This window comes from Stomoxys calcitrans, chromosome 5 (assembly GCF_963082655.1).
Source record: "Stomoxys calcitrans chromosome 5, idStoCalc2.1, whole genome shotgun sequence".
NCBI classification, from domain to species: domain Eukaryota; kingdom Metazoa; phylum Arthropoda; class Insecta; order Diptera; family Muscidae; genus Stomoxys; species Stomoxys calcitrans.
Genome location: NC_081556.1, coordinates 120,073,611 through 120,099,586, shown reverse-complemented (window position 1 = coordinate 120,099,586; position 25,976 = coordinate 120,073,611). Strand labels below are relative to the sequence as shown.

The 25,976-nt window shown below is 35.2% G+C and overlaps 2 protein-coding genes across 16 annotated transcripts in view; one reads left to right on the top strand and one right to left on the bottom strand.

Moving 5' to 3' along the window:
• LOC106094039 (molybdopterin synthase catalytic subunit-like) overlaps nt 1-25,976 on the top strand; it is a 515,852-nt gene that overhangs the window by 70,914 nt on the left and 418,962 nt on the right. The window contains exon 2 of the mRNA XM_059370219.1: nt 9,882-9,977. The gene's annotated coding sequence lies outside the window, so the exon portion shown is untranslated. The remainder of the gene's footprint in view (nt 1-9,881; nt 9,978-25,976) is intronic.
• The window catches only part of LOC106089369 (ELKS/Rab6-interacting/CAST family member 1), a 289,868-nt gene that overhangs the window by 28,083 nt on the left and 235,809 nt on the right, over nt 1-25,976 (bottom strand). For 6 of the 15 annotated variants that reach the window (XM_059370205.1, XM_059370204.1, XM_059370203.1 and 3 more), the window contains 6 exons: nt 21,783-21,872; nt 18,235-18,480; nt 17,595-18,083; nt 16,973-17,005; nt 2,151-2,189; nt 1,296-1,415 (listed from right to left, as the gene is read on the bottom strand). In XM_059370205.1, coding sequence (XP_059226188.1) covers nt 1,296-1,415; nt 2,151-2,189; nt 16,973-17,005; nt 17,595-18,083; nt 18,235-18,480; nt 21,783-21,872 — 1,017 coding nt within the window. The remainder of the gene's footprint in view (nt 1-1,295; nt 1,416-2,150; nt 2,190-16,972; nt 17,006-17,594; nt 18,084-18,234; nt 18,481-21,782; nt 21,873-25,976) is intronic. The other 9 variants (XM_059370218.1, XM_059370206.1, XM_059370209.1 and 6 more) reach the window with 5 other exon arrangements.

Below are 25,976 nucleotides of genomic sequence, written 5' to 3'. Positions count from 1 at the left end.
TTAGATCAGACGGTCTTGAAAGACTAGGAACTATTTATCACATACCATAGGAAGTATAATCCATGGGTATGCCAGCGGTGGTTCTCCACTCAACATTTATATATAGGCCGCAGAGATAATAATTGAGAATAAATTTTAGATTAGACGGTTTTAAAGACCTTAAAGTCTTCCATTCTGTGGGGTAAACTTTAGATACCAGGCTTTTTTCATGATTGGGTTTATAGCTTGAGCAATAGGTTGTGCTCTAAACCACAGTATAGACTTAGGGTTTGGATGTAATAGTCGCATCAATAAGAATATAAGCCATGCCTTATAAAGTTATCAACTTTTCCCTGAACCTTGAGGATTAATAACAAATTTACCATGAATTAATTACCTCTGTCGAAACAAATACTTTTTTGGATTTCACTGCCTTTAAGACTAGTTTAAGCATTACAATCTATTTAACTAGCACTAAGTTTTTTTGACATAAGCTGTTTCATTAAATTTAATACTTATTGAATCCGTTTATTATTAGTATTATAACTATGTAAATGTTATATTGACATTGATACAATGTGTGTTGCGTTTTTTCTTGGAGGAGTTTTTTTTTTTAGCATTTTTGGTTGAGTGGTGTATAATGTGTAATGTTCTTGAGGGGATAGGAATTTGTCGTTTTTGATTTTTCAATTGAAAACAATAATAATAGTAATAACAATTGCAGTGTAGTGGTTTCAGTTGATTTCATAAGTTTACAACAAATACACATATGATGCTGGAAAATCAAAACGAGAAGCATTTTTGGAGTAAATCCAATTGTTACGATTAACTGATATTTGAGCTATTCTTTGTTTTTTCGAAAGAAGAAAAACAAAAATATTTCGAAAAAAAACATCCCAATGATCATATCATATTAACACACCACTTTCAAAAATAAAATCACAACATAACATAATAATATTGATAGTTAATATGTATGTTTTTTCTCTTATGGCAATATCATATAAATATTTAATTATTTTTATGATTTAAATATAAAACAAAACAAAACATATTCAATTTGTTGAAATTATTTTTTTTTGATTAATTGTTAAAAGTATATAGTTATAATATCATGAAAAGAGAAAAATCAGGTGTGTAAGAAAAACAAAATCATACGACCATAGAATGATATTGAGAAAGAAACCCAAAAAAAAAAAACAACAACACAAAAACATAAATAATAAGTATAAAGATAATTATAATAGATAGTATACGAAAAGAATTGCATTGAAATGTTTTTTGTTGATAATGAAATCTAAAAACACTGGGGATACCTGAGTGACTCTCAGCTCGGCTTGGGTACGTCTCAGTTCGGCTGCCGCCTTGTCGGCCCTTTCTGTGGCTCGATCCAACTCTTGGGAAGTGGTTAGTGTTGTGCGACCAAATGTTGTCTGCTTAATTGTTGAACGGTTAGGGAACGGTTGCGATTGCGGGTTACAAGAAAATTTTGATATAAAAATTCAGTACATTAAAAATATTCTTTAATTGGGATTGTTTTGTTTTTGGTTTTGGCAATAAATCGAAAATGCCATTTAAAAAGCGAAATAAATCCAGCAGGAAAACAAAACGATATTTAGATGCAGATGCGATGCGATTGTTTGAAAGCGAGTTTGTATGTTAGGGATGGAAGCCTTACTGCTCTATCAATGGTTCTCCTACGCCCAAAATTTGATTAGATGCAGTTGAAATCCAATCAAAAATTCCAAACTCGCCTTGTGCTAATGAGAAAAACAACATGTTCTTGTTGGTGTTTGTGGTGGTGATGGTGCTGGTGATGATGCATATACACATAATTCAGAATTCAGTGATGTAATAGACATTGCTTATTTTTTGTTTAAGTTTGTCTTTTTGTGTGTTTAAAGATGAATGGGAACGAATGAACGAACGAACGTCTATGATGAACTAAATGTTGTTTGTAAACTAAATTTGTTGTATAGGTTGTGGTGTGGATTTTCTGATATTCGTTAATGGCTGTTATTTTGGTTTATTTTCGCTAATATTTCTTGTGATTGTCGAAGATGAAGGTTTGAAGTAAAACAAAAATAAGAAAATTTAGCGTGTGCGTATTTTTTTTTTTTAATATCACAAAACAACTACAATCGCCTCTAGATCTATAAGCAGCCACTTACCGATATTTGTCCAGATTCATACATTAATTTTTGTACCGACTGTAATAATGTGTTACAAAATATTTGCTTAGTATTCGTGTGAAACACATATGCACATTGACAAAAAAATATAAATATTTTTTTTAGTTGACTTAATTGTAATACAGTTAAGGGCAAAATTTTGCCTATACTTATATTTTGCTTTTGCAAGTAATAAATAATTTTTCTTTAACATAGTCTCCTTGAAACAGTTCTCAGCCAGAGATGATTCATTTCGCGAAAGATAAATACTCCGCTTTATCCTCACTATACAATAACATGTTGAATATGCCTCATTATTGGAATCAAAACTTTCTAGACTTGCTATAGCTCACATATAAATCAACCTTTTGACTTCTTGAGCGCCATTATTTAACGTAGGGCTTATAAAGTGTCCAAATTGGTATATGTGTATATATCTTCTTGCTCTTCGTTAAAATCTAAGACGATCTAGCTATGACGATTTAAATCTGTTAGCCTGCCTGTTGATATCACGCTACAGTCTTTATTAACGAAGATTTTGATCTGATATTTTTCACAGATTCTTTTTCGTCCATAGGCATATTAAGTTTGAAGATGGGCTATATCGGACTATATCATGATATAGCCCTCATTTAAAAGCCGTATTTCTTTGTTTCAAAATCCCCGATATCTGTACCGAATATAGTCCAGATTGGTTAATATCTAAATATCGCCGCCATATGGACCTATCTCCTGATATAAGGTCCTAGGACCACAAAAGCCTCATTTATTAACAGATTTCGCTGGAATGTGGCACAATAAGTATTGGTACGATCCCCGACCTCCGCGCTGAACATGGTTCGCTTTAGAATATCGTCCGTTTAAAAATAGGGTCGGTCTAAGTCTGGTCCGGTTCTTTAGAGGAAGACTGCTGTAAATTTTCGAAAGAATCGGTACAGATTTTGATACAGCTTCCGTGTATATCATTCAACCGACATGCCCTGTTATGGCTGGTGTGGTGACAATTTTAATGTGATCATTACAAAATGTTTAACTATGTGTTTGATTTGACGTCTGAATTTTTGCGTGTAATCTTATCGAAATCGGTTCAATTTTAGATGTAGCTCCCTTATATCTTTCATGTGATATGCATTTCCAGGTCTTTTTTGCTTAATACAATGGTGCTACAAAAAATTTTGGCCCAATCATGAAAATGCAAACTTTATCATCAAAAAGTTTATATTGTTTATACAGGTATCCACCAGCATATTTTATACTCTTTTTGCAAGCGCTCAAATCAATTGTCGAAGCACTTTTTACATTCCGATTGAGACACCTCCAAAACATACTTATTGAACGTGTCGACAGCATTTTCTGGGGAAAAAAATTAATGTGCCGGAATAAAAAGAAGTTATTGAGTGCAAAGTAAGGGCTGGCCGGTCAAAAAGGAGCTGAATAGAGCCGATGTGTCTTTCTTCTCTTGTCGTGCTTGGAACAAACCTTTTTTACGGCAAAGTGTTCATGGAATATTGAGTGTATGCTGGTGGAGGAAATGCCCAAGGATGCCTTTATCTCACATAACGGTTTTGCGTTATAAGATAACGTACGGCATCAATTTTCTCGGATACAACGGCCGTTTTCATGGAAATCGACTTTGAGCGAGCTTCGACCACTACTGAATTTATTAAACCAATTTTTCACAGGGCTATAGGATGGGGCTTCATCACCATACAATGATTTGAGTTCATCAATGCACTCTTGTGGTGAAAATCCACGCCGAAAGTTGTGCAAAATGGCCGCGCGAACATGTTCAAGGTTAATTCCATTTCTTTTCGTCAAATTAATTGTTTCAAGTTACTGTAAACAATACAAATGACTGTCGTACGTCCAAACGTTCTGAGTACGATTATGCTAAAAATTGTCACACTTTCCAATGGACATGTCAACTTTTAATGTTGCCTAGGCCAGAAACTTGTGTGTAGTAGTAGAAAGACTTGGTGGTGTGGGGTATTACATAGTCTGCTCCGGCTAGATTCGTGTGGTAGTTAGCCAAGCAAAATTTCGTAGCGCAGAGCTTAGCATGTCCACCTATAAAGCTTAAGGCCTGGGTTCGAATCCTAATGAGAACATCAGAAAAAAATTTCCGCGGTGGTTAACCCTTCTAATGCGACATTTGTTAGGTACTTTGCCATGTTAAGAACTTCTCCCAAAAGATGTGTCATACTGCACGCTGTTCGGACTCGGCTGAATTTGAATCGGACCGCACTCATTGACATGTGAGAAACTTGCCCTGTTCCTTAATGGAATCTGTTCGAGGACAAATTTGCATTTGCAAACCTTTTATACTAAGTAGACAGGAGACTACAAATTCTGTCAAGAAAAAATGTAGAGACTTAGTTTCTTAAAACGATCTCAGCTATGAGGATTAAAAATATTGTGAAAAATCGAAGGTTTCAATAAACAATAGCTAAGTTTGGAAAAATCCCAATTCATAAACCTGGATCGTCTAAAATTTTCCCAGCAATATTCCATTAAGGAACATGGAATACCTAAATCCTCACAATTAAATATGAAAATATTTGAATTTTTTATAAAATAAATCGTGTTTTCAGATGTATTTATTTGTTGTAACTTCTGTAGAAATACATAGGGAAGGACCTGTTGCATATACATATACAGTCTGTAGGTGAAGTTAGGGGCATTGTTTATTTTAGTATACAATACCAATATAGAGTGTGTTGTGCTTTCAACAAATTTTACCATTTGTGAAGTGCATTTTATACTGGTGATGTACGTATTTTCAATAACAATATTGGGTTCATTTCTGTGAAATCTAAATTTTGTGAGAATTTCAAATATTTTTACCACAAGTGACTTAGAAAAGTCCATAAAACGTTTTATTGTGACGTTGTGCTAACGTTTTTAAGGAATTTCAATGCTTAGACAGAAACCTTTGTGAATGCAGGAGAAGCGGTCTGGAAAACGATACAGCTACAACATTTGATTTAACCTGGATTTGATTTCTGATCGGAAAGCAAAGTATTTTCTAATAAAAATTTTCGGTTTGCTTTGACTACGAGGAAAGAGTAAATATAAACAAGTCATTAAAAAAATGTATCCTCGTTCTTACAGGCAAAAAATTTAATAGTAAAAATCTTACATTGCAAACATCGGTATTTCCAATATTTACACAAGAAAATGAGAACTTATATCAACAGAGACTTAACTATAGGTTTTCCTTTTTTGCTATTTTGGCTGTTTCGGGTGCTACAATGAGAACTTCCCCATTAAAGTTTTCCATCCTTAATGAATACTTTATAAAACTTAGACCAACACAAAGTGTAAAGTGATTTAAACAAACTTCACTATTTACGAAGTGAACTCTTGTACTTGTGGTGCATTTTCAACAACAACGCCAGCTGAGAACTCGGACAATTACACACACTCACAAACATATTTTATAGCAAAGATATCTACATTTGACTTGACGACACAAATTTTGCCAGGCTCCCATAAGCTGCAATTGTAGTGGTAGTTGGTGCCTTTGATGAATTGAAGCTGTTGTGATGATTTTAGCTCTTGTTGGAGAGCTCTTCAGGGAATATGAGTATTTTGATATCTCTCCTATGAGATTTTGTGCTTGATAGAATGAACAAAAGACAGCGTATTTATTTTATACAAATGTAACAGATAACTTTGAAGTGCATTTTATGATGATTACAATGATTGCATTCACAATATGCAGCTTGAATTCATACATGAAGATGAATAAGATTGCAATTCATTATGTGCATATTTTGTGATTAGATGATAAAATATTGTCTTTATGCAATGTCATAAAATCGAGGTAAATAGGACAAAAAGTCAAAGTATGCCTCTGGAGACAAGTTTATTTCCTGGAATAAATTCCAGGATTTATTTAATTCTTTTTGAATTTCTTATTCTGAAAACGCTTTCGGCCTTATTCATAGAACTGTCAAATAAACCTATATTAAGGCTTCATAAAGTTTTGTAAATAAGGACGTTTATGTCTACTCTTCCATATTTACTATTACACTCTCTTTTACCCTTAACTGTATATTTCATTATCTTGAATTAGATGTATATACTTTTGTAGCATACTTTAAGAAGCAAAGTTTAAAATTGATTTTGGGAGTGTTAGGGCAACATTTTTATAGATTTTTTATATAAATCATTATTGCTAGGTATTTTATATAAATTCAGTTTCATTTAGCCCTTCAGTTTATTATATATAAAAATTTTATTAAAAATAATCAAACGCGAGGTAGCTGTTAATTATATTTCAAAAATATTTTCATAGCATTTCGTAAATGTAGTTAACCCTTTCAGACCCCGTATCAATTGTGAAGACGGCCAAGTTTTTACTAAATAAATTAAAAAAATGTTTTCATATGGTAGCTCTTACGGAATGATTTTCTCATAACTTAGTGGGCTCTAAAAACAGAAAAGAGTTCAGTGCTGAAGGACAAAAGTCGTTCTGTGCCGACTATCTTATACCCAGCACTTATTCTATAAGTATCAATTGGAAGCCATATTTAGTTCTGAAGCAATTTTGATGGAGCTAGGCGAAGGTTTTCAGATGGGTTAGTAGAATCCGTATCAAATTTCGAGCAAATATGTTCAAATTGTAAAACTACGGCTCTACAAGTGCAAATAGTACGATTCGTATGTGTTATGGAAGTTAAAAATCAATCAAAACCGATTTTTACAAAATTTAACAAAAATGTCAACAGTTATAACAGAATTATATATGCCAATTTTCGTTACAATCGGTGGACAAATGACAAAATTATTGCAAAAAAACGTACAAACATATATATATGAGAGCTGTATCTAATTCCGAACCGATTTCGACCAAACTCCTGTCGATATTGTATTAGTTGTCTATCAAAGCGTTGTGCACAGTTTTGGGAAGATTACGCTTGCAGTAGCAGTAGAAGTGAAAATCGGGCGATATATGGTACATATGGAAGCTATATTCAAATCTGAGCTGGTTTCAATGAAATTCATGAGTAATCTCGAGAGTCATAAGAAGACCTCTCTGTCAAATTCTGAGAGAATTGGTTGACAAATGACCACATTATTGCAATATTGCTCAAAATCGGACGAACATATATATGAGAGCTATATCTGAAGCTGAACCTATTTCGACCAAACTTTTCAGATATTGTGGTAGTTGGCGAGGAACGTGTTGTGCAACAATTTGGGAAGATTGGTCAATAAATGCGCTTAGCCAAGTGAAATTTCTCCACTAACTAGTGTCGTTCTTCGGCACGCCTTTTGGACTCGGCAATGAAAAGGAGATTTCCTGTCATTGAGCCTTAAACTTGAATCGGACAACGCTAACCGATATGAGCTACGGATAAATGCAAATTTGTCCTTGAATATTCCATTGAGAAACAAGGGCAAACTTCTCACACATCAATGGCTGCTGTCCGATTCAAGTTTGAGCTCAATGATATGGGGCTTTGTGAAACATTTTGGGAAGATTGGTCAATAAATGAGCTTGCAATAGCTCTAGAAGTGAGAAAATTTCCATATTATTGCAATATTGCTCAAAATCGGCCTAACATATAAATAGGGTCTATCTCCGATAACATATAGGGTCTATCTCCGAACCGATTTTTTCCATTTTCATTGGGCTTCGTCTCATGGCCAAAAAAATATGGCTGTGCCAAAATTGATGATTGGATGTAAATTCGAATCTGCACTTTGTTCACAAATCAACACGAACGACAGATAGACAGAAAGACGGACAGACAGACGGACATAGCCAAATCGAAGCAGGAAGTGATTCTAAGTCCATCAGTATACTTATCAATGGATCTAGATATTTTCCTTCTGGTTGTTACAAACAAATGCATTAAGTTGTAATACCCTGTACCACAGTATAGGTGTAGCGTATGAAAACGAAAAGTATGGGACGCCACATGAAAACATTTTTTAAAATATATTTACTACAAATTTCGAAAAACACTTTTATGTTGAAAAACGAAAGTTTTAACAAAATTTTGAGTAAAAATCAATTTTTGATATTTTCTGTAAAAATCTAGTTTTGATATTTTCTGAAAAAATCTAATTTTGAGAAAAATTTTAAGATTTGTATTTTGGAAAAAACTATTTTTAGGAATTTTGGGTTCGATTTTAGTGGCAGTCTGGTTCAGGCTCTAATACTGGCGCGGAAATATTGGGGCTATGGTGGTTCTGTTGCGTAAGAAGTCACGAAAGAGGTCGGAGGGGTCACATAGTCCAACGTTGAAGTCGACGACGGCGACGCTTTTGACCCACAGTCGACAGTACTTCAAAAATCCAATTCTTACTCTAGAGTTTATATTTGCCGAGTCGTAACGGAGAGAGTCAGAATATATCTGAGCCAGAGCTGCGGAGCAGAACAGAGTTTTTGAGCTAAAGTCGAATTCGGAAATTTTTCACAGAGTCGAAGTCCGGTCCTAAGTTGAGCGAGCTTTCTTCGATTCCAAACCGGACTACGGGCAATTAATCTGACTTTTTCTTCAGATCTGAGCCTCTTCCTATGGAAGTCAGACAGACACCGCAACTCTGGTCATAATGATGATGGATTTAAATATCTTCGCTGGTAGCCGGGTTGTCATGAATTTTAGAAGAACTTTTTACAGAATTTAGAAAATTCAATGCTGACTTGAAGTGGTGGATGGACATTTGGAGCTTAGTATAATTACAACAAAAATGTTCCCATGAACATTCCATTAAGGAACAGCGGGTATATTTGTCCCAAATCATTGAGTATTTTTCTATACAAGGTTAAGCTCAATGATCTCAAAGGTACCTTTTGAGTAATAATCGTATATTCAGAGTGGGATGAGCTAGCTTGCTTCGACTCGGAATCGGTTTCCGGGCAAATACTTCGATTTTTACTTCGAATCGAATCTTGGGTGGGAGTCGAGGACAGACTTGCTTGCGCAGTCCTGGTCTTGATAATGAGGGGATTAAATATCATTGGGAGGTTTAAATAGACCGGTCGACAGGAAATCCCCTTTGACTGTCGCATACATCTTTTCACGTAAAAGGTTGAGTTGCTTGAATTGACATCTGAAGCTTCTTATAACTCAGACTAATATATTGAGGATACAGCATATTACTGTAGTCAGACATATGTACTCATTATGGTGCTTTATTTGGGTGGACGCCATTTCTAATGGCTCAGCTGGAATGGCTCAGATATAATGCCTTAATGTTTAATATTTAAGAATTGATATTTCAACCTTTGATGACGCAGATCTCTGGCTAAAAAGTTCAAATCTCATTTGTTATGAGTGCCGGCGCTCAGAGTCCAGGAAACTCTAGAGCAGACAGGCTTGTAAGAGTGTGCCTCTAGGGACAAACAGTTGATGTTCGAAACGGGGTCCGGATGATAGATAAAGGCTATGAACGCTCCAAGATTATATGGATCAACCTTAACTATAAGAGATCATCGTTGTTTACAGAAAAAACTGCCACTATTATTTAACCAATCATTGCGTGAAACTTATTACAAGTCACCAAATTTGAAATTGTAAATGTTTGAGAAATTTATTACAGGTTTTTAATAACTTTGATTAGACTGCGGTTAGTGATTGTATTATTAAATCTAACTTTGAAATTTTCAAATAAATAGATGCCAATTTGTAATTAAAAATAAATCTCTTAAATTACTAAACAGAAAAAAAATTTTCATTTTAATTAAATTTCATTTTTGTTAAATTTGTATTGCAGATGCATGTGGACAACGCCTCTAGCTAAATTCGTTGTATACCTTACGGGGTTTCTATTGACACAACCTGTAGCATACATTAGGGGACTTTTATTAGCGTAAGTATTACACATTTAATTTATATAATTAGTTTAAACAACAACGTATTTCCATTTCAAACAATTTTACCCTGTTTATATATAACATATAAATGCGTATATACAACATTAGTTATATCAAGGCCACTACTAGTATGGATTGTTGATACTTTTTGCCTCGGCTTGTTGCTGCTTTCGCCTTCATTCATTTGTGGACATATCGATTTTATGTCAAAATACCATTCGACACATACATTTTCTGACAATAGCAAGCCTAATGATTTATTATGGACATTTCATGTAATAGCAATCCATTAGAAATTAATTTGATTGACTTTTAAGTTTTTTTCCCCATTGAAAACCACGCATTAAGTGGTTTAGATTAATGACTAAAAGCCTAATTTGAATTAGAAATTATACGTATGATTATGGGTAGGTTGGTCAATGGAAGACTCTTAACTTAATTAAAACAATTAAACACCTGATGTAGAAATGTAAATGGTTAGATAGCTTCGTTGTTACAAAGAAATAAAAATTAAAATGTTTCCACGGTATTTGAATTTTGACAAAATGTTCAAAACTTTAATAAACATTTCTATAAAAATTGTATTTTAAAAACATTTCTATTTATATCATATTGAAGTTCGTTGAAATTTTGATTTAAATTTGATTTTTCTACCAAACGACCAATTAATCTGCTACTACTAAAAATGTGTGATTTTTTTCATGTGTTGCCGAGAAAAAAATATGATCGGGGTGGCAACCCTTTCTTTAGTAACCAATGTCTGTGCTTCTGAATGAGTTTAGAAAACAAATTGGTTGGAACAGCAAATAGAAATATTTTGAAAACTTCTATAAAATTTTCCTTTTAGAAATTAAATTCCGATAAAATTTTTAAAACACTCAAATTTCGACACAATTTTCCATGGAATTGCAATTTTTACCAAATTTTAGATAAAATTGAGAGAAAATCCAATTTGGATAAAAATTTCTATTACATATTCCATCATGTCCAGGTGACTTAAATGGTGTGAAGCTTCTCAAGTATTATTTCATCATAAATTCTGCAATGATAAGCCTTCGACCAACATCAAAGGCTTATGTTGGTCAAAGGCTTATCATTACAGAATTTATGGTGAAGGAACCCTTGAGGTTAGCCTGATGGAAAGATCAACTTGGTGTCAGAGATTATAAAATGAGCGCAGGAGATTGAAGCGCTTGGAACGCCATTCTACGTTCGGAACAAATGTTCTGTCATAGCCAATTAAAGTAAAGTAAGGAATCCTTGAGGAACGTCAAACCATTTAGGTCACCCGGATCTGATAGAATATTTTCTGCGTTACTACCGAAGGAGATCGACTTTTTGGCGCCCCACCTGGCCAATATTTTCACACCGATCACGAACACGGTTTACTAGTGTAAGAAGGAGATTGACGTCATCTCTGAGGATCCGCATCGTTTGGGTGCCGTGCCATATCGGTGTAATTTGGAATGAGAAAGCAGACGATTTGGCGATGAAGGCCAGAGGATTGCCGTCAATAAACATGGTTAGCCCGAAGCCTTTCGGGTCGACGTAGTCCGAGTTAAGACCGTGGGCGTTGAATGCGCAAGTAACCCTGTGGAACAAAGAAACGGTCGGTATGACGGCGAAAATCCTATGGGGAGATCCGGATCGTGAGAAGACGAGGCTATTACTAAAAGGAAGTAAGAAGGCGGTTAGTATAGCTATTGGTATCATAACGGGACGCATAGGACTACGAGTTCACTTTTGTAAAATTGGTGCGGCAAGTGATAGCATGTGTAGGGCATGCGGGGAAGATGATGAGACGTTAGAGTATTTCCTGTGTCATGGCCCGGCTTTTTAGTATTTATTTATTTTTTAGTATTTAGAGCGCACAACAAGCCGATTATTGGCTTTGGGATATGTCTATAGTGGCATGGGACAGATTAATATCTGCACCCTCATTTCAACCTAACCTAACCTAACAGTACATTATCTCTTACTTTTTTAATTTTTTACAATTTTTTGCTTTTCTATTAGCAATATAGACAAAAACTAAGTGATTTAAGGCCAGAAGCAGTAAATCAAGATTTCGACGAATTTTTCTTTAAAACTCTAAATTTTCAATAAAGATTATTTGCCTTTCGAAGTCTTTGAACTCTTTGAAATGAAGACTATATATATTTTCCTAAAGAATTAATAAAAATTATATTTTGACATAGCTTCGTACAATGTCACACCAAATTTTTCAATAGTTGAATAAATTCAACTTAAAAATAAAATCAAAATATAATTGCTGAGGTATTTTGGGTCGGTAAGGGCTACAATTTATAGGATATACTAAAGATCGATTGTTAGCTGAATTGTTTTAGAGTGTGTTTCTTTTGAATAAAATTTAAATAAAAGAAGTTATTTTTGTGTTTATAATGGCGCATTAAATTTGTGGAATTCTTTGTTTTTTGTTAGTTTTTATTAAATCAAAACCTTTGTTGTTTTTTGGTAAATTTTTGTGGCGTTGGAGGCGTTTTTGTTTGTTTTCGGATTTGGTTGGAGAAGCAATTTTTTAGAGTGCTGTAATTTGTTTATTTGTTATGTTATAATTGTTATTGTTGTTGATGTTGTTGTTGTGGTTTTCACTTCATACTTATCTATAAATACTAGTACTTGTTAAATGTAATTGTCTACAAAAATGGACTATAAACCGAAAAACTAAGTACGAACAATTTGAGTGATGAATAGTTAATGAGGTGCACTTTAATTTGGTAGTTAGTAATGAAACGATGTGCTATTTCTCTTCTTTAACTGAGGGTGGGAGGGACAGGGACTAGTAAGCACCAACCTCTTATCTTTGAGGATGGTTATGGGGTCAAAGTAGGGTTGAATATGGAGGTTGGGACTAGTAAGCAACATTCCAGCAAATAAGGATTTGAATAGTCCTTTCAAATTTGCTGCCTACGTCTTTCCTGTGGAATGTGGTATTGGTAGTGGTGTACATTGAGGTGGGATTTTGTAAAAGCTGGTTGTAGTTCCAATCTAATATGTCATACAAGTATTGTTTGGAATTTTTAAAGAATTTTACGTTTAACTATGTATTTGATTGGATTAGTAAAGAAAAAACTGAGATTAAATTTTGTTTTCAGTAATGGAAACCCCTTTCTTAAAGATTTGGCTAAATATGATGCGCAAAATGCATTCTGACCTTATCACACTTTTTTGCCACTAAAGGATTACATGGTTCCACCTAGTGGCAAAACAGTCCGATAAGGCTCTTGGTAGAATTGTATTTTTTTGGCCCAGGCAGGTATTTTCTTCCGTGAAATATGCTGTTGGAAAATAGTTGACCTTTTTGTTGATAATATTATTCTGTTATAATCTGACTCGGGGTCATATTTTTTTGTTCTTCTTGCTCGAGTCAACTTATAACATAATAGTGTTACAAAAAAAAAAGGGCATCTATTTTCTAACAGCATGTTTCACAGAAGGTAATACCGAAACAAATGAAAAGCCAAACTTTGACAAAATTTTCTATAAAAACTAAAAATTTACAGGCGTCAAATCGCACGAACGAAGCGGCCAATCGAGATAGATAGAGATAACACTATCATCACACTCACTCTTCAGTCAATCGATAGTAACGTGTGTTGTCTCTGGAAGAAAAAGGCGTAAAAGTGGTCGCATATGCTAATGACGCGGCAATTTCGGTTAGGGGAAAGTTTCCTAGCACTCTAACAGAAATACTTCAGGAAGCTCTACGTGTAACAGCAAAGTGGGCTACCGAAAGTGGTCTGCAAGACAAAAGTTGTTCTTCTAAGTCGGAGATGCAAGTTGCCTACAGTGGAACCGGTCTCATTGGTTGGAGAGAATGTTCCATTTACAGAAAGCACAAAATACCTTTGTGTTTTGCTGGACAGGAAATTGAACTTCAAATCCAACATTTTGGAAAGGGCAAGAAAGGTAACCTTTGCCCTATACGCCTATAAGAGAGCAATTGGCAAAATTTGGGAGTTTAGACCGCGTGTCATGCATTGGGTATATACTACAGTTGTCAGACCTATAATGCAATATGGTGTTGTGGTCTGGTGGGCGGTGCTTCAAAAGTCCATCTACTGCTCAATACTTAACCGGATCCAAAGGATGGCTTGTTTGTGCATCACAGCCACATTGGGGACGACACCATCTGATGCACTAAATTTAATGCTACATCTTATGCCTCTGGACATTGTGTCTACCCAAATTGTAGCGACTACTGCTGTGAGGTTAAGGGAGCTTTCTCATTGGTCATGTGGCGTCTACGGACACTGTGTTATCCTTGATACAATATCCGATGTTCTAGGCAGTGTGTATTACACCCTACCTGAGACGCTTTTTGATAAAAGTACTGTACTAAACTTCCTGATAGAAACGATTAGAACTACGATATTCCTGGTAACAGAAGTTACATACAATAGATTTCTATACGGATGGTTCCAAACTAAACGACCAGGTCATATCGAAAAGGTTACCCGACCACTGCAGTGTGTATCAAGCGGAGATCCTTGCAATTAAGGAAGTGGTGGAAAGGCTAAGATATAACGTCATAACGACGATTGGCATAAATATCTTCTCAGACAGCTAGGCAGCCATTAAATCCCTGGATAATGTATTTCTGAACTAAAACCGCCCTCGACTGACGCATATCTCTCAACGCGATGGCTGAACAGTTCAAAATTCACCTGTTCTGGGTGCCATGCCACAGAGATATCCCAGATAAAGTGGACGAGCTTGCAAAACTAGGAACTACCCTACACATTCCTGGGATACTGGAATCCGTGGTATGCCTCTAGCGACATGTAAGCTAAGTTTTCAGGACCAGGCCACAAGGACAACGAATGATAGATGGTCACAAAGAGGGGGCTGTGAGCATTCCAAAACTATGTGGCCTAATTTAGACTTGAAGAGGTCTACTGCTTTGCTGTCATTGGCTAGAGCAGACGTCTCAGTCATTGTGTTTACCATGACAGGTCACTGACTAATCGGAAGACATGCTGACAGACTGAAAGTTGCCAGCAACGACTTTTGCAGAAGCTGTGAGGACATCGAAGAAGAAGAGATTATAAAACACCTTCTATGTGTGTGTCCCGCACTAGCAGCCAGAAGGAGTTCCACTTTAAGTTCTCATTTCTTTGATTACACGTCTGATTTAGCGGATGTGAACATTTGCCCCTGTTCCTTAGTGGAATGTTCATGGGCAAAATTTGCATTTGCATTTGAACATTCGCAAGTTATAGGGCTTTTTAAAGCGATCTTGATGGTTCAACGGTAGGAACTAGAAGGCATCTTACTTCTTCTGTTCCTGTGGTATCACAATGGACGAAAACGTCCAATGACAGACTGCCACTGAAACCTAACCTAAGGTGTGTTGTGTGGTTTGTGGCACCATCCTGCGGAACCAAAAATGAGCTTTGCCACTGAAGATGATTATGTTCTTAAAGTTGCGGTCACTGACTCAGAATTTCGGTACTAATTTTTTATGATGCGGAGCATATCTGGCAAAATTTCGATCATATCGATACTATAGATATAAAGGGTGATTTTTTAGCTATTATCTTTATGGCAATACTGGTTTAAACAGCTTACGCACGTTTCGTGTTTTGTTTAACTGTCAAACATCTTCTGTTTGGTCTATAATTTAACCATGAATCGACTTAAAAACGAACAACGCTTGGCTCAATGGGCACGTAAATAAGCCGAATTGTCGATTTTTGAGTGAGGATAAGCCAGAAGCATTGTAAGAGCTACCAATGCAACTAGAAAAATCACAGTTTGGTGCGGTTTATGGGCTGGTGGTATCATTGGACCGTACTTCTTCAAAGATGATGCGAATCGTAACGTAATTGTGAATGGTGAGCGGTATCGTGAGATGATATCCAAATTTATTTTGCCCAAAATGCAAGGGCTTGACTTGCATGACGTGTGGTTTCAACAAGACGGTGCCACATGCCACACAGCACGCGTAACAATAGACTTATTGAGAGGCGAGTTCGGTGAACATTTTATTTCACGTTCTAGACCGATCAATTGGCTGATTTAACGCTTTTAGACTATTTGTTGTGTGGCTATGTTAAAGCTCATGTCTGCAGGCAGCGGCAGCCCTTGCCGATGAAAAACTCCGTCGGGTCAAACCAAATGGGTTTGAGGATACAATGTTATAGCCGTTGCTTAAAACATATATTCGAAGTTTCAAAATAAAAAATCAAGTGCTTCTTAAGCGCTTCGAGAAAAACTTCACTTCCTCCGATCTTCTCAATATATATACAACATATATCAGGCCAAAGATGGAATATTACTTCCATGAATGAGAGGGGGGCTCCAAAGTCCTCCTTGGAGCTACTTGAAATGTTCAGAAGTGAGTGATTCAAATTAAACATAAATTTGCAAAGAAAATTTCAATCAAAATGTAGTGTATTTTAAGACTTGAAAATCTTTAAAGATGTTTTCTATGCAAATCCAAATTCGACGAAATTTTATCTCAAATTTAAGTTGTTAGAAGGTTTTGTAATGAAGACAGTTAAGCCTTTCCATTTCAGTTGTTTGTTGCGATAAATACATCATTGTAGAAATAAGCAAAATATTCTTTAAACTGTCCAATCATGTGTTTTGAGTAAGCAAGTCTTTTTTTTAGGATTAATATTGAAATCGATCCACCTCAATGTACAGAGGGAGCTAGGGAGACAGGGGACATATAGATGTATAGCGTTTTATTCTTCTTTGTCTAAATGGTGGGTGGGTTAGTTGGTTAGTTAACAATGAACTACAATTACTATTCCCTGCTGGCAAAATTAGTGTTAGACTTTAAATTAATTTGAAAATTTTACGCAAAAGTTAATTAACTAAAGTATCGTTATTATCTCAAATCAAAAGAGTATAGGAACACAAACAGCTTAACTGTTATACAATTATAAATATTGTTTTTTTACGTAAATATATATAAATAGATATGTATAGATAGTAAATGTATGTCAAAATTAGGGCTTACTTTATGTAGTGTGGTTTGTTCTTCTAGCTGCATCTAATATTTTTTAAATTTGGTTTATATAGATAGATATTTGGTTTTGGATACATTGGAACGGTTGTTTATAAATAGTAGTAGTGGTTGGTGGTTGGTTGGTGGTGGTAGTAGTAGTACAGGTTTGTTGTCATAATAGGAGTAGAGTAGTAAAAGTTGTATTATTTAGTAGTTATAACAATAACGGTTGATGATGAGGGGAGTATTTTCATTTTGATTCGATTAATTATTATTATTTCGTTATATGATGAAGTAAATAGAGAGTGTGTTGGAGTACATGTAAAAAACAATAACAAAAAACAGATGAAATTATAAATAAGTAGTTGTAGTTGGTATGTTTATAAAGATAATGGTTAAAACACTTATAGATACATAGTAAGTTATATTTATATATAGAGATATGTATATAGATTTTAAGATTTGGACATAACTGTTATAGACATTTGATGATCTGGACTTTGGGGGTTTTGTTCTGGTTTAAAACAGATAACACTTAGGGGATATGATATTTGGAGAGGGTAGTAGTGACTTAGGAGGGGACATTTCATGACTTTCATGTACATTCCATAAACATGATTTTATGCTCATATACCTGAGATCGTTCCAAATCGTGCTTGAGTCGCTCATTTTCCAACTCCAGACGGGCAATGCGCTGTTTAGTTGTCTCCCAATCGGCATTGCTGCGGCCCATCTCACAGGTGGCCTTTTCCAATTCCGCCTTGGACTTGCCCAATTCGCTTTGTGAGGCCTCCAGTTTGATTTCCAAACGCTCTCGCTCGGTAACTGCTCTTTCCAGCCGAGTATTCAATTTCTCCACCTCACTTTCGAGGGCCCTCAATTTGATTTTGTAATCGGCAATTTCACGCTCATGCAGTTCGCGTTCCTCTTGTTTGTCATGCTCGGCACGATCTCGCTGTTCTCGCAGTTGGGCCATTTGCTTTTCTTTGTCGCCAATGGCTTCTTCGAGACTTGTGAGAGCGCCCTCTGAACTGCTATGATGAGCTTGCATTGCCGACAGCCTTGCCCTGGCCATATCCACCTGGTTATCCTTCTCCTTAAGCAAATCCTCAAGGTTCTCAATCTATGTGAACAACAAATGAGCATGGAAGAAGAAAAAAAGCAACAAGTTGTGTTTTGGGACGGAAAGTAAACAGAGTTTGGAAACAAATAAAAGAGAAATTTTGGTTAGGGGGTTTGTGGGGATTTTATTTGGTTTGTCAAGTTTGATCCACCTTGCGCTGGAGTACACATATTTTACGATCTTTAATCTCCATGTGATCCTTGAGTTCGGTCAGCTCGCTGGTCAGCCGATTGCGTTCCTGCACCGTCTGCAATGTGCCCTGGGTCTTCTTCTCCAGCAGACGGTTCTTCTCCTCCAGGCGGGCTCGCAGCTCTTCAACATCAGCCTGCAGCATATTGTAGTGCTCCTCCTTGGCACATAATGACTCCTTCAATACCGCAATATGCCGTTGGTAGTCCTAAGATGAGATCAGTTTGTACAATTAGCTTTGTTTGGATTTCATTTGAGGTTGAGGAACTAATTCAGATTCTATACACTGGTAACTACTGTTAAAGGCTACAACACAACACACACATATCTTACATTATTTTTTTATATCACACAATTTTATAACGGGAAGCCTGGCTTGGAAATTGTTCAGTTTTAAATAGGGCTTACAAAAATGCAATTGTATACATATGTCAAAAGTTGCTAAATTAAATTCACAATTCAACTAAAAATTTAACGCATTAACAAGTTTAAATGCAAGGAAAATAAACTAAACTAAAAATTAAATTATATCATTAGTTTATAAAAAAAAAACATTAGAGTTAAGAATATAAAAATGTACGTACAATGTTAATGCAAATATATACGATTCCGTAGATTTTTTAATTGCCCATCCTAGCTGCCTTACAAAGGTTTTGAGGATATTTGTCCTTTATAGTTTCTACCTAAGGTCCATTTTATTATATAAAAAACAGGGGATCATATAATCTAAATGCTAATAAACAGATTCGATTTGGGTTATATATTGAATTGTGGTCTTATAAAACCTCAAGGAATTGAAGTACATTTCATTAACTTGATCCTCAACACAAGGAACTAAAATCCCTTCTAGAATCCGAAAAGGATCAAACAATTTCATTCTTTTCATAGAATAGGATTTTCTTCTCTTACCTAGCCTGAGTTATCTTCTGTCACAAGTACCCATATTTTAGCCTTCCAAAGGTTTTTGAGAGTCTTGCTTTTTACAGTGGGGACCTTTCATTATATAAAAAACAGTTGAACATATACTCTGACTGCTTATGAAGAGATTAAATTTGGGTTTTATATTGAATTGGGGTCTTATGAAACCTCAAAGGAATTGAATTAATTTTTTTTTTAACTTGATCCTTCTAGATCTAGGATTTTCTTCTCTTACCTAGCCTGAGTTATCTGCTGTCTCATGTACCCATATTTCGGCAGTGAACGGATTAAATCATGTTTCCGCTACACATTGTTCCAGAAAAGGGCTACCCGGTAGTCGAGTTGGTAGCGTGCTTGGATTACCAGTGCAGGGGCCGTGGGTTCGATTCCCGCCAGAAACCTTGTTCTTTCGCTACTGTGGTATCACAATAATATGTCTATGGATGGATTCGTCCATCGATCCGGGTAGGGAACATCGATTATTATCTTGTTATGCCAAAGGTTCGCACCCTTCTTAACGATAGAAAAACGATGACATTGTGCGGAAATTGGAAGTCAAATGGCTGCAAGACCAATATCTGTCACTTACATATTTTACTCGAAAGACCCAAGAGCTTGAAGAAAACACTTTTTGTTCCTATGATAAGCGACGCAATGCAAATTTTGTACATATATATATTTTTTTATATTTTTGAAATTCGGCGCATGTTGTCATGTCAGTTATTGCTTCACCCTGTATCTTACCTTGTAGTAAAAGGTGCCCTCGTTCTTCTCTTTAAACGTAAGATTGAAAAGATCTAAATTTGGTATTTGGTCTCTCGTATTGAAAGGCAGTAGGTTAGGTTAGGTTGAAATGAGGGTGCAGATATTAATTCGCCCCATGCCACTTGGACATACACCTAAGCCAGTAATCGGCTTAAGTTAGGAATTCCGTGCTACTTACAAAATCCTTAATTGCTTTCAATACCACTCCCCTAAGTTGGTTCATGTCTGGTATTGTGTCTCCACCTAAGTGCCGGTATCTGTTAGACGCGAAAGCAGGTCAATGACAAACGAAATGCTCCAACGTCTCATCATTTTCCTCGCATATCCTACACATGCTATCACTTGCCGTACCGATTTTACATAAGCGAGCTCGTAGTCCTATGGGTCCCCTTATGATACCAATAGCTATACTGACCTCCTTCTTACTTCCTTTCAGTAACAGCCTCGTCTTTTCACGATATGGATCCCCCCACAGGATTTTCGCCGTCCTACCGACCATTTCGTTGTTCCACAATGTTGCATGCACATTTGTCGCCCACTTCCTTAACTGGGACTGCGTCCAACCGAAAGGCTTCGGGTTAACCAAGTTTATTGACGGCAATCCTCTGGCCTTCACCGCCAAATCGTCTGCCCTTTCATTTTCCCTTACTCCGTTACGGCCCGACAATCTAACGATGCGGATGTTGCCATCCTTAAGGAAGGCCTTAATCTCCTTCTTACACTACAAGACTGTTTGTGACGTTACCGTCCTGGTTGTTATTGCCATTATGGCAATTTTACTGTCGGTTAAGATTTTCACACTTGACGTCCTCGCGTGCTGCACCATACCACTTCACGCATTCCGTGATCGCCCGGATCTCCGCCTGCAGGACCGTAGTATGGTCAGGCAGTCTAAAATAGATCTCAGTCGCTGGTTTCTCAATATAGACCCCAGGTCCACTCTGTCTCACTCTAGCTTTGATCCATCCGTGTAACATGATCTTCCAGATGGCAATACTAGGATTCTGTCAATCCAAGACTGTGCCGATGGCACTCAACCTAAAGTTTCGTCTCAGGTATCCGATCGTTAATCTCTTTCCAGATTTCCTATCGTCGCCTCGATTATACCGTGGTGGTATGAGCTGTTCCCATCCTCAATCCATTCTCCCATCGCCTTAAGTCTCATAGCCACACTAGCTGCCTCACACTTAATCTGTATGTCAATGGGTCTAGAATATCCTTCAGTGCCTTAGTGGCCGTGGTCCTCATCGTTCCGCCTATGTCAAGACAACATGTTCTCTGAACCCGTTGTATGGTCCTTATTTTGCACGTTTTGTCCATAGCCAAACCAAACTACTGAAGCGTAAGTAAGACAGTAATATTTTGATTATACACTCTCTATTGAAAGTAAAATGTTTGTAGTTGCCATACATTCATAAAAATTGTATGAAAAATCTAAGAATGTGTACAGTCCATTACGAACCAGATCGGTAAAAGGGCTACGTGTCGTAATATTTTGCAAATGAAGAGTCCCAGTTAATCGTCTTATATTACAATAACTTAAAAATTTTATGGGTATTTAAAAGAAGACAAAGCGCCAAGCGTTGCAATACAAGGCAAAATAAAAGCATTAAAACATTTAAATCTTACTGCACACATATGTATAATAAATATTATTTTGGGCTTTGATTTTCAAATAACGAACAATTTCCAAGCTTTATAGGGTCATTCAATTATTTGAAGGTTAAACATACACTAAGTACTAAGTTTATATCTTATATTTTACATTTATAAACACACATCTTATGTTATTTTCTTATGGAATGTAATTTTTTGTTTTAACTTTACCTGATGTTGCTCTTCCAATGTTTTCATTTTGGCCGCCATAGCCAAAATTTCCTGATCCCTCCTCTGTATTTCAAGACGGAATTCGTCCAACTGTTAAAAATTTTGCAGGGGAAGAAATTTAATTATAAAAAAAAAGAAATTTTATTTTAGCAAGTGATGATGTACACAATTAAAAATGTCAACAAAAGAAAAAAAGGTTCTTTTTCATTTTGCAACAGCAATACATAGAAGGCATGAGAATCAAAGATTTTGTGGTTTTTAATGTAATCAAACGAAATGGCATGGCGAAATGGACATGTTCACTTTCATGTTCAATGATGAAGAGAAAAAAATGTTTTACAGTGTCATATGAGTTCAAACCTAGAATGCAGAAGAAGTCAAAGTGTAGTTATGTCCGGTGATGATTGTTTTTTGTTTTTTTTGGTATTTTTATTTGTTCAAGCATTTGCACTTCCCTGGTGATGATGGCAGATGGAATGCATTAGAGGTGGATACATATTTAAACAAAACAAAAAAGAGAAAAGTGGAATAGAATGAAAATGTCTATTCAAAGAAAAAGAGAATACCACTTTAGTAGAATAGTAAATGCTTTGCCAAAATTCTCTGTGTTCCAGATAAAGGATTGATAGATTTGTTGTTGTTTTTTAAGATTATTTTTATTATTTTATTATTATCTTTTTGGTTTGTTTTTGTCTTTGTTGTTTTTTTTTTGCTTATGGAAATTTGTATTTAATTATATGTCTAGCTCAATATTTTTTATATCAAATGTTTTTGTTTAATTTATTTTTTTTTATTTTTTTTTTGACAAATACAATAGTTGAGTTGAAAGTTATGTTGGTTTTGGTTGGTTAATCCTTCATTTCGCTTTGAAAATACAGTTGTAAATTAGAATAGAAAAAACAATACTTTACAGTATTACAACTTATTTGGTAAATGCAAATTATTTTTTAAGGAGTATGTTGTCCAAGTAATTGCTGTAAATTTTTGTATTTTAGTTTTCATTTATGTATATATATTTTTTTTAAATATATATATATATATATATATAATATATATGTATGTATGTATATGGCTGTGTGTATATAGTATTTATAAAGTATTATGAGGATTAATATATATGTATATAGTTGTTGTTGTTTTGCTATGAACATACATACATGTATCTATAGGCAAACCTTTCCAATTCTACTCACTACCCGTAGACACGATACTGTTAAGGAAGTACTTTAATTTTATATTCTTTAAATGTAAATAATATTTCAAATCATTTCAGTGTCAATTAGAATCTTTCTATTGTGTTTTATACTACAGAAAATCAGTCGTCATATTACGTCAACCCTTGTTAAAATTAAGAATGTGTGTCTTTCATCAAACAAGATATTTGCCAGAGTTGCTGCATTAAGGATATTTACATACCCTCATTCTTTTAAAATTGTAATCGCAATATATTCTTTCCTGTTGACTTTGAAAAACTTCCGATATTGAAGATTGTATTATTTTTGTTAAGAGTTTAAATTGTAAGAGCAATATCAGATTGAGATTTGTAAAGCCTTATCAGATTAAGGTTTGCCGCTGTTGCTTAATGGAATGTTAACGGGAAAATTTGCATTTGCAATCAAATTTAGGGAAGACAGATTATTATATATTGCAATATTCTTCATTTACAGCTAAACTCAATTAAATTTAAAACTTGAACAAACGGAATTGGTTCTATTGACTCATCGAATCATCTATTGTTGACGATAAAATCAACGTTTATATGTATTTGTTGTGTTTTATTTCAGTCCTATCTAGTGCAAGTCAGATGTTCTGGATAGAATTTCTGCGCAAAGTTTTACTGGATAGTTTTCGGTATCGCATGATGATATCCAGATAACAATAACCAATCATGATTTGCACTATATACAACTAAAATAAAAGACAGTAATAGATTCAACCAAAAATTTATTTTCCCACTACAGCATCATCATTTCGATATATCCAATTATTGAAAGCATCACCGTCTTCGAAGGTTAGGCGGCTAGGGTTATGAGCCATTAAGTCATAGGGAAAATATATGCATTCAAAATTTTTTTTGACACATGCATTTCTTTGGAGATTTAGTTATTGTTACGAATATGATCTACACATTACTATGGATATCAGCATATACTATGGATTTCTATAAACAAATGCATTATTATGGACGTATTTTGTCTATTTTAAACTAAATCGCACAACCAAAAGTTATTTTGACATATAAGAAAGCTCGTTTGATAAGCACTAGCTATTGGTATTATGAATTTGCGTCCAACGTATAGAATTATAATTGCAGTGATTTATTGCAGTCAGATGTTTTGGACAGAATATCAGTGCAAGTTCTTCGGGTAACTTATCGATATCATTCTATAATATATCAGATAATAATGAAATATCGTGATTTGCACTATATAGCACTTAAATAGAACACAGCAATTAAAGAAAAAGACGGTAAATCATCTATACCTTTCGGTAGTACATACTTGATTAAAAACATTAAGCGCATACTACTTGGTATTGTTTTAGTAAAAAAACGGCCTTAATACCATGACCCGTACAGTGTGTGTCTGTTTGCAAGCTTAAAAACTCGACATTAACTCGTTATATACTTAATCCTTATAGGTCATCGCATATGTGGACGATGTGCTTCTTGACCAAATGGTCGCGAACCAGATCGAAACCCATGAATAAACTTTGGAGCATCCTGAGGAAACGAAGAGAATACTGCTTACTCGTATGGTCTGATCAAAAAATATCCGTTATTTTAAATTTTGTCATCTTCAAAGTAATGCTTACATCGTCATCCTTACACTCATCCGAGTTGTGCCCATTTGCAAACAATACACGATGTCCGTCGACCAAATTGAAAAACACACCGATTGAATGATTACTAAAACGTTCGGGCACTCTCTTGTATATGTGCGTGTGTTTCTAGCTAACTTTGTTAGGGAGTATGGACGAAATTAGTCTTAAAGCCTTTTACGCTGTCTTCACATGCAAGAGATATTGTGCCAAAGATGTATAAAGGATTCAGAAACTCACCTGCTTCTGATTCACAGTTTCGCTGAGATCTACACGAGACTGGAGTGGATGCTTCTTCTATGCAGGAGAATGAAGCAAAATATAAGGATCTAGTAATCGATTCGTAACTATGCCGAAAGTAGCCCAATAATGTAGGGAAGATTCAGAAAATTACCTAGTTCTGAATTACAGGATGCGATGCTTAAGATTCAAAGACAACAAAGACAACAAAGTTTTCTAATTAGTTAAGGTGTACCAGAACTTGAACAACAATCGAGCAAAACCCGCGCATACAGATTTAGTGGGATTGGAGGTTTAAGTCAAATATTTGTTAAAAACCTGTAATTGTTTAGTTAAACTTCTTTTGACTACAATGATGCTGTACATATCCAAACATATTGAAGAAAAATTCCCTAAGAATGATGGCGCATTGAAGAAAATATGCCAATAATATGAAGATACAAGAAGATGAGTAAAAAAAAAGTTATTGTGCTTCTACAAACCCATATAAATATGACATTAAATGTTATGTCAACTTAGTTTTCTACGCCTTCTTTTGTTCTCACATGCATTGCTATGAGACAGTGCTGCATTCTATCTATTGTAGTATGATAAATTCTGAAAAAAACGTGTCGTTGTGTTTTTAAGACAGATTAAACGCAGTAATTATAATTAAATATTGTCATCTTCAGGTCTTCTTACAGCAATTGGTTTGAAAACACAATTTTTATTGAAAATTGTTGCCAAATTTAACTGTTTGATTATAATTTTTCTCTCTTTTGCTTTAAGTTTGAAAGTTTTCTATAAGCTGCATGCTGACTTATACTGTTGAACGAAGTTTTCATTAATTCTACAAAAAATACCAAACACAGCTTAAAGTGAAGGTATGTATGTGTTCTTCTATTGAGCAGCCTTATTGTTTTGTAGCTTTATAAAGCCTTTGAATATGCTGAACTCATCAATATATTGTATTAAACACAGCTGATAGTTACTGTTTAAGTCGGAGAACGAAATAGGGGAAGTGCAGTTTTGAGAGGAACTTGATTAGACTATTACTTTGGTAATGACACGATGACTATATCTAATGCGCTGTCAAAACATTATATTATACTCTTATGACAACTGAGGATCAAGTAATAAACATACCAGTTTTAA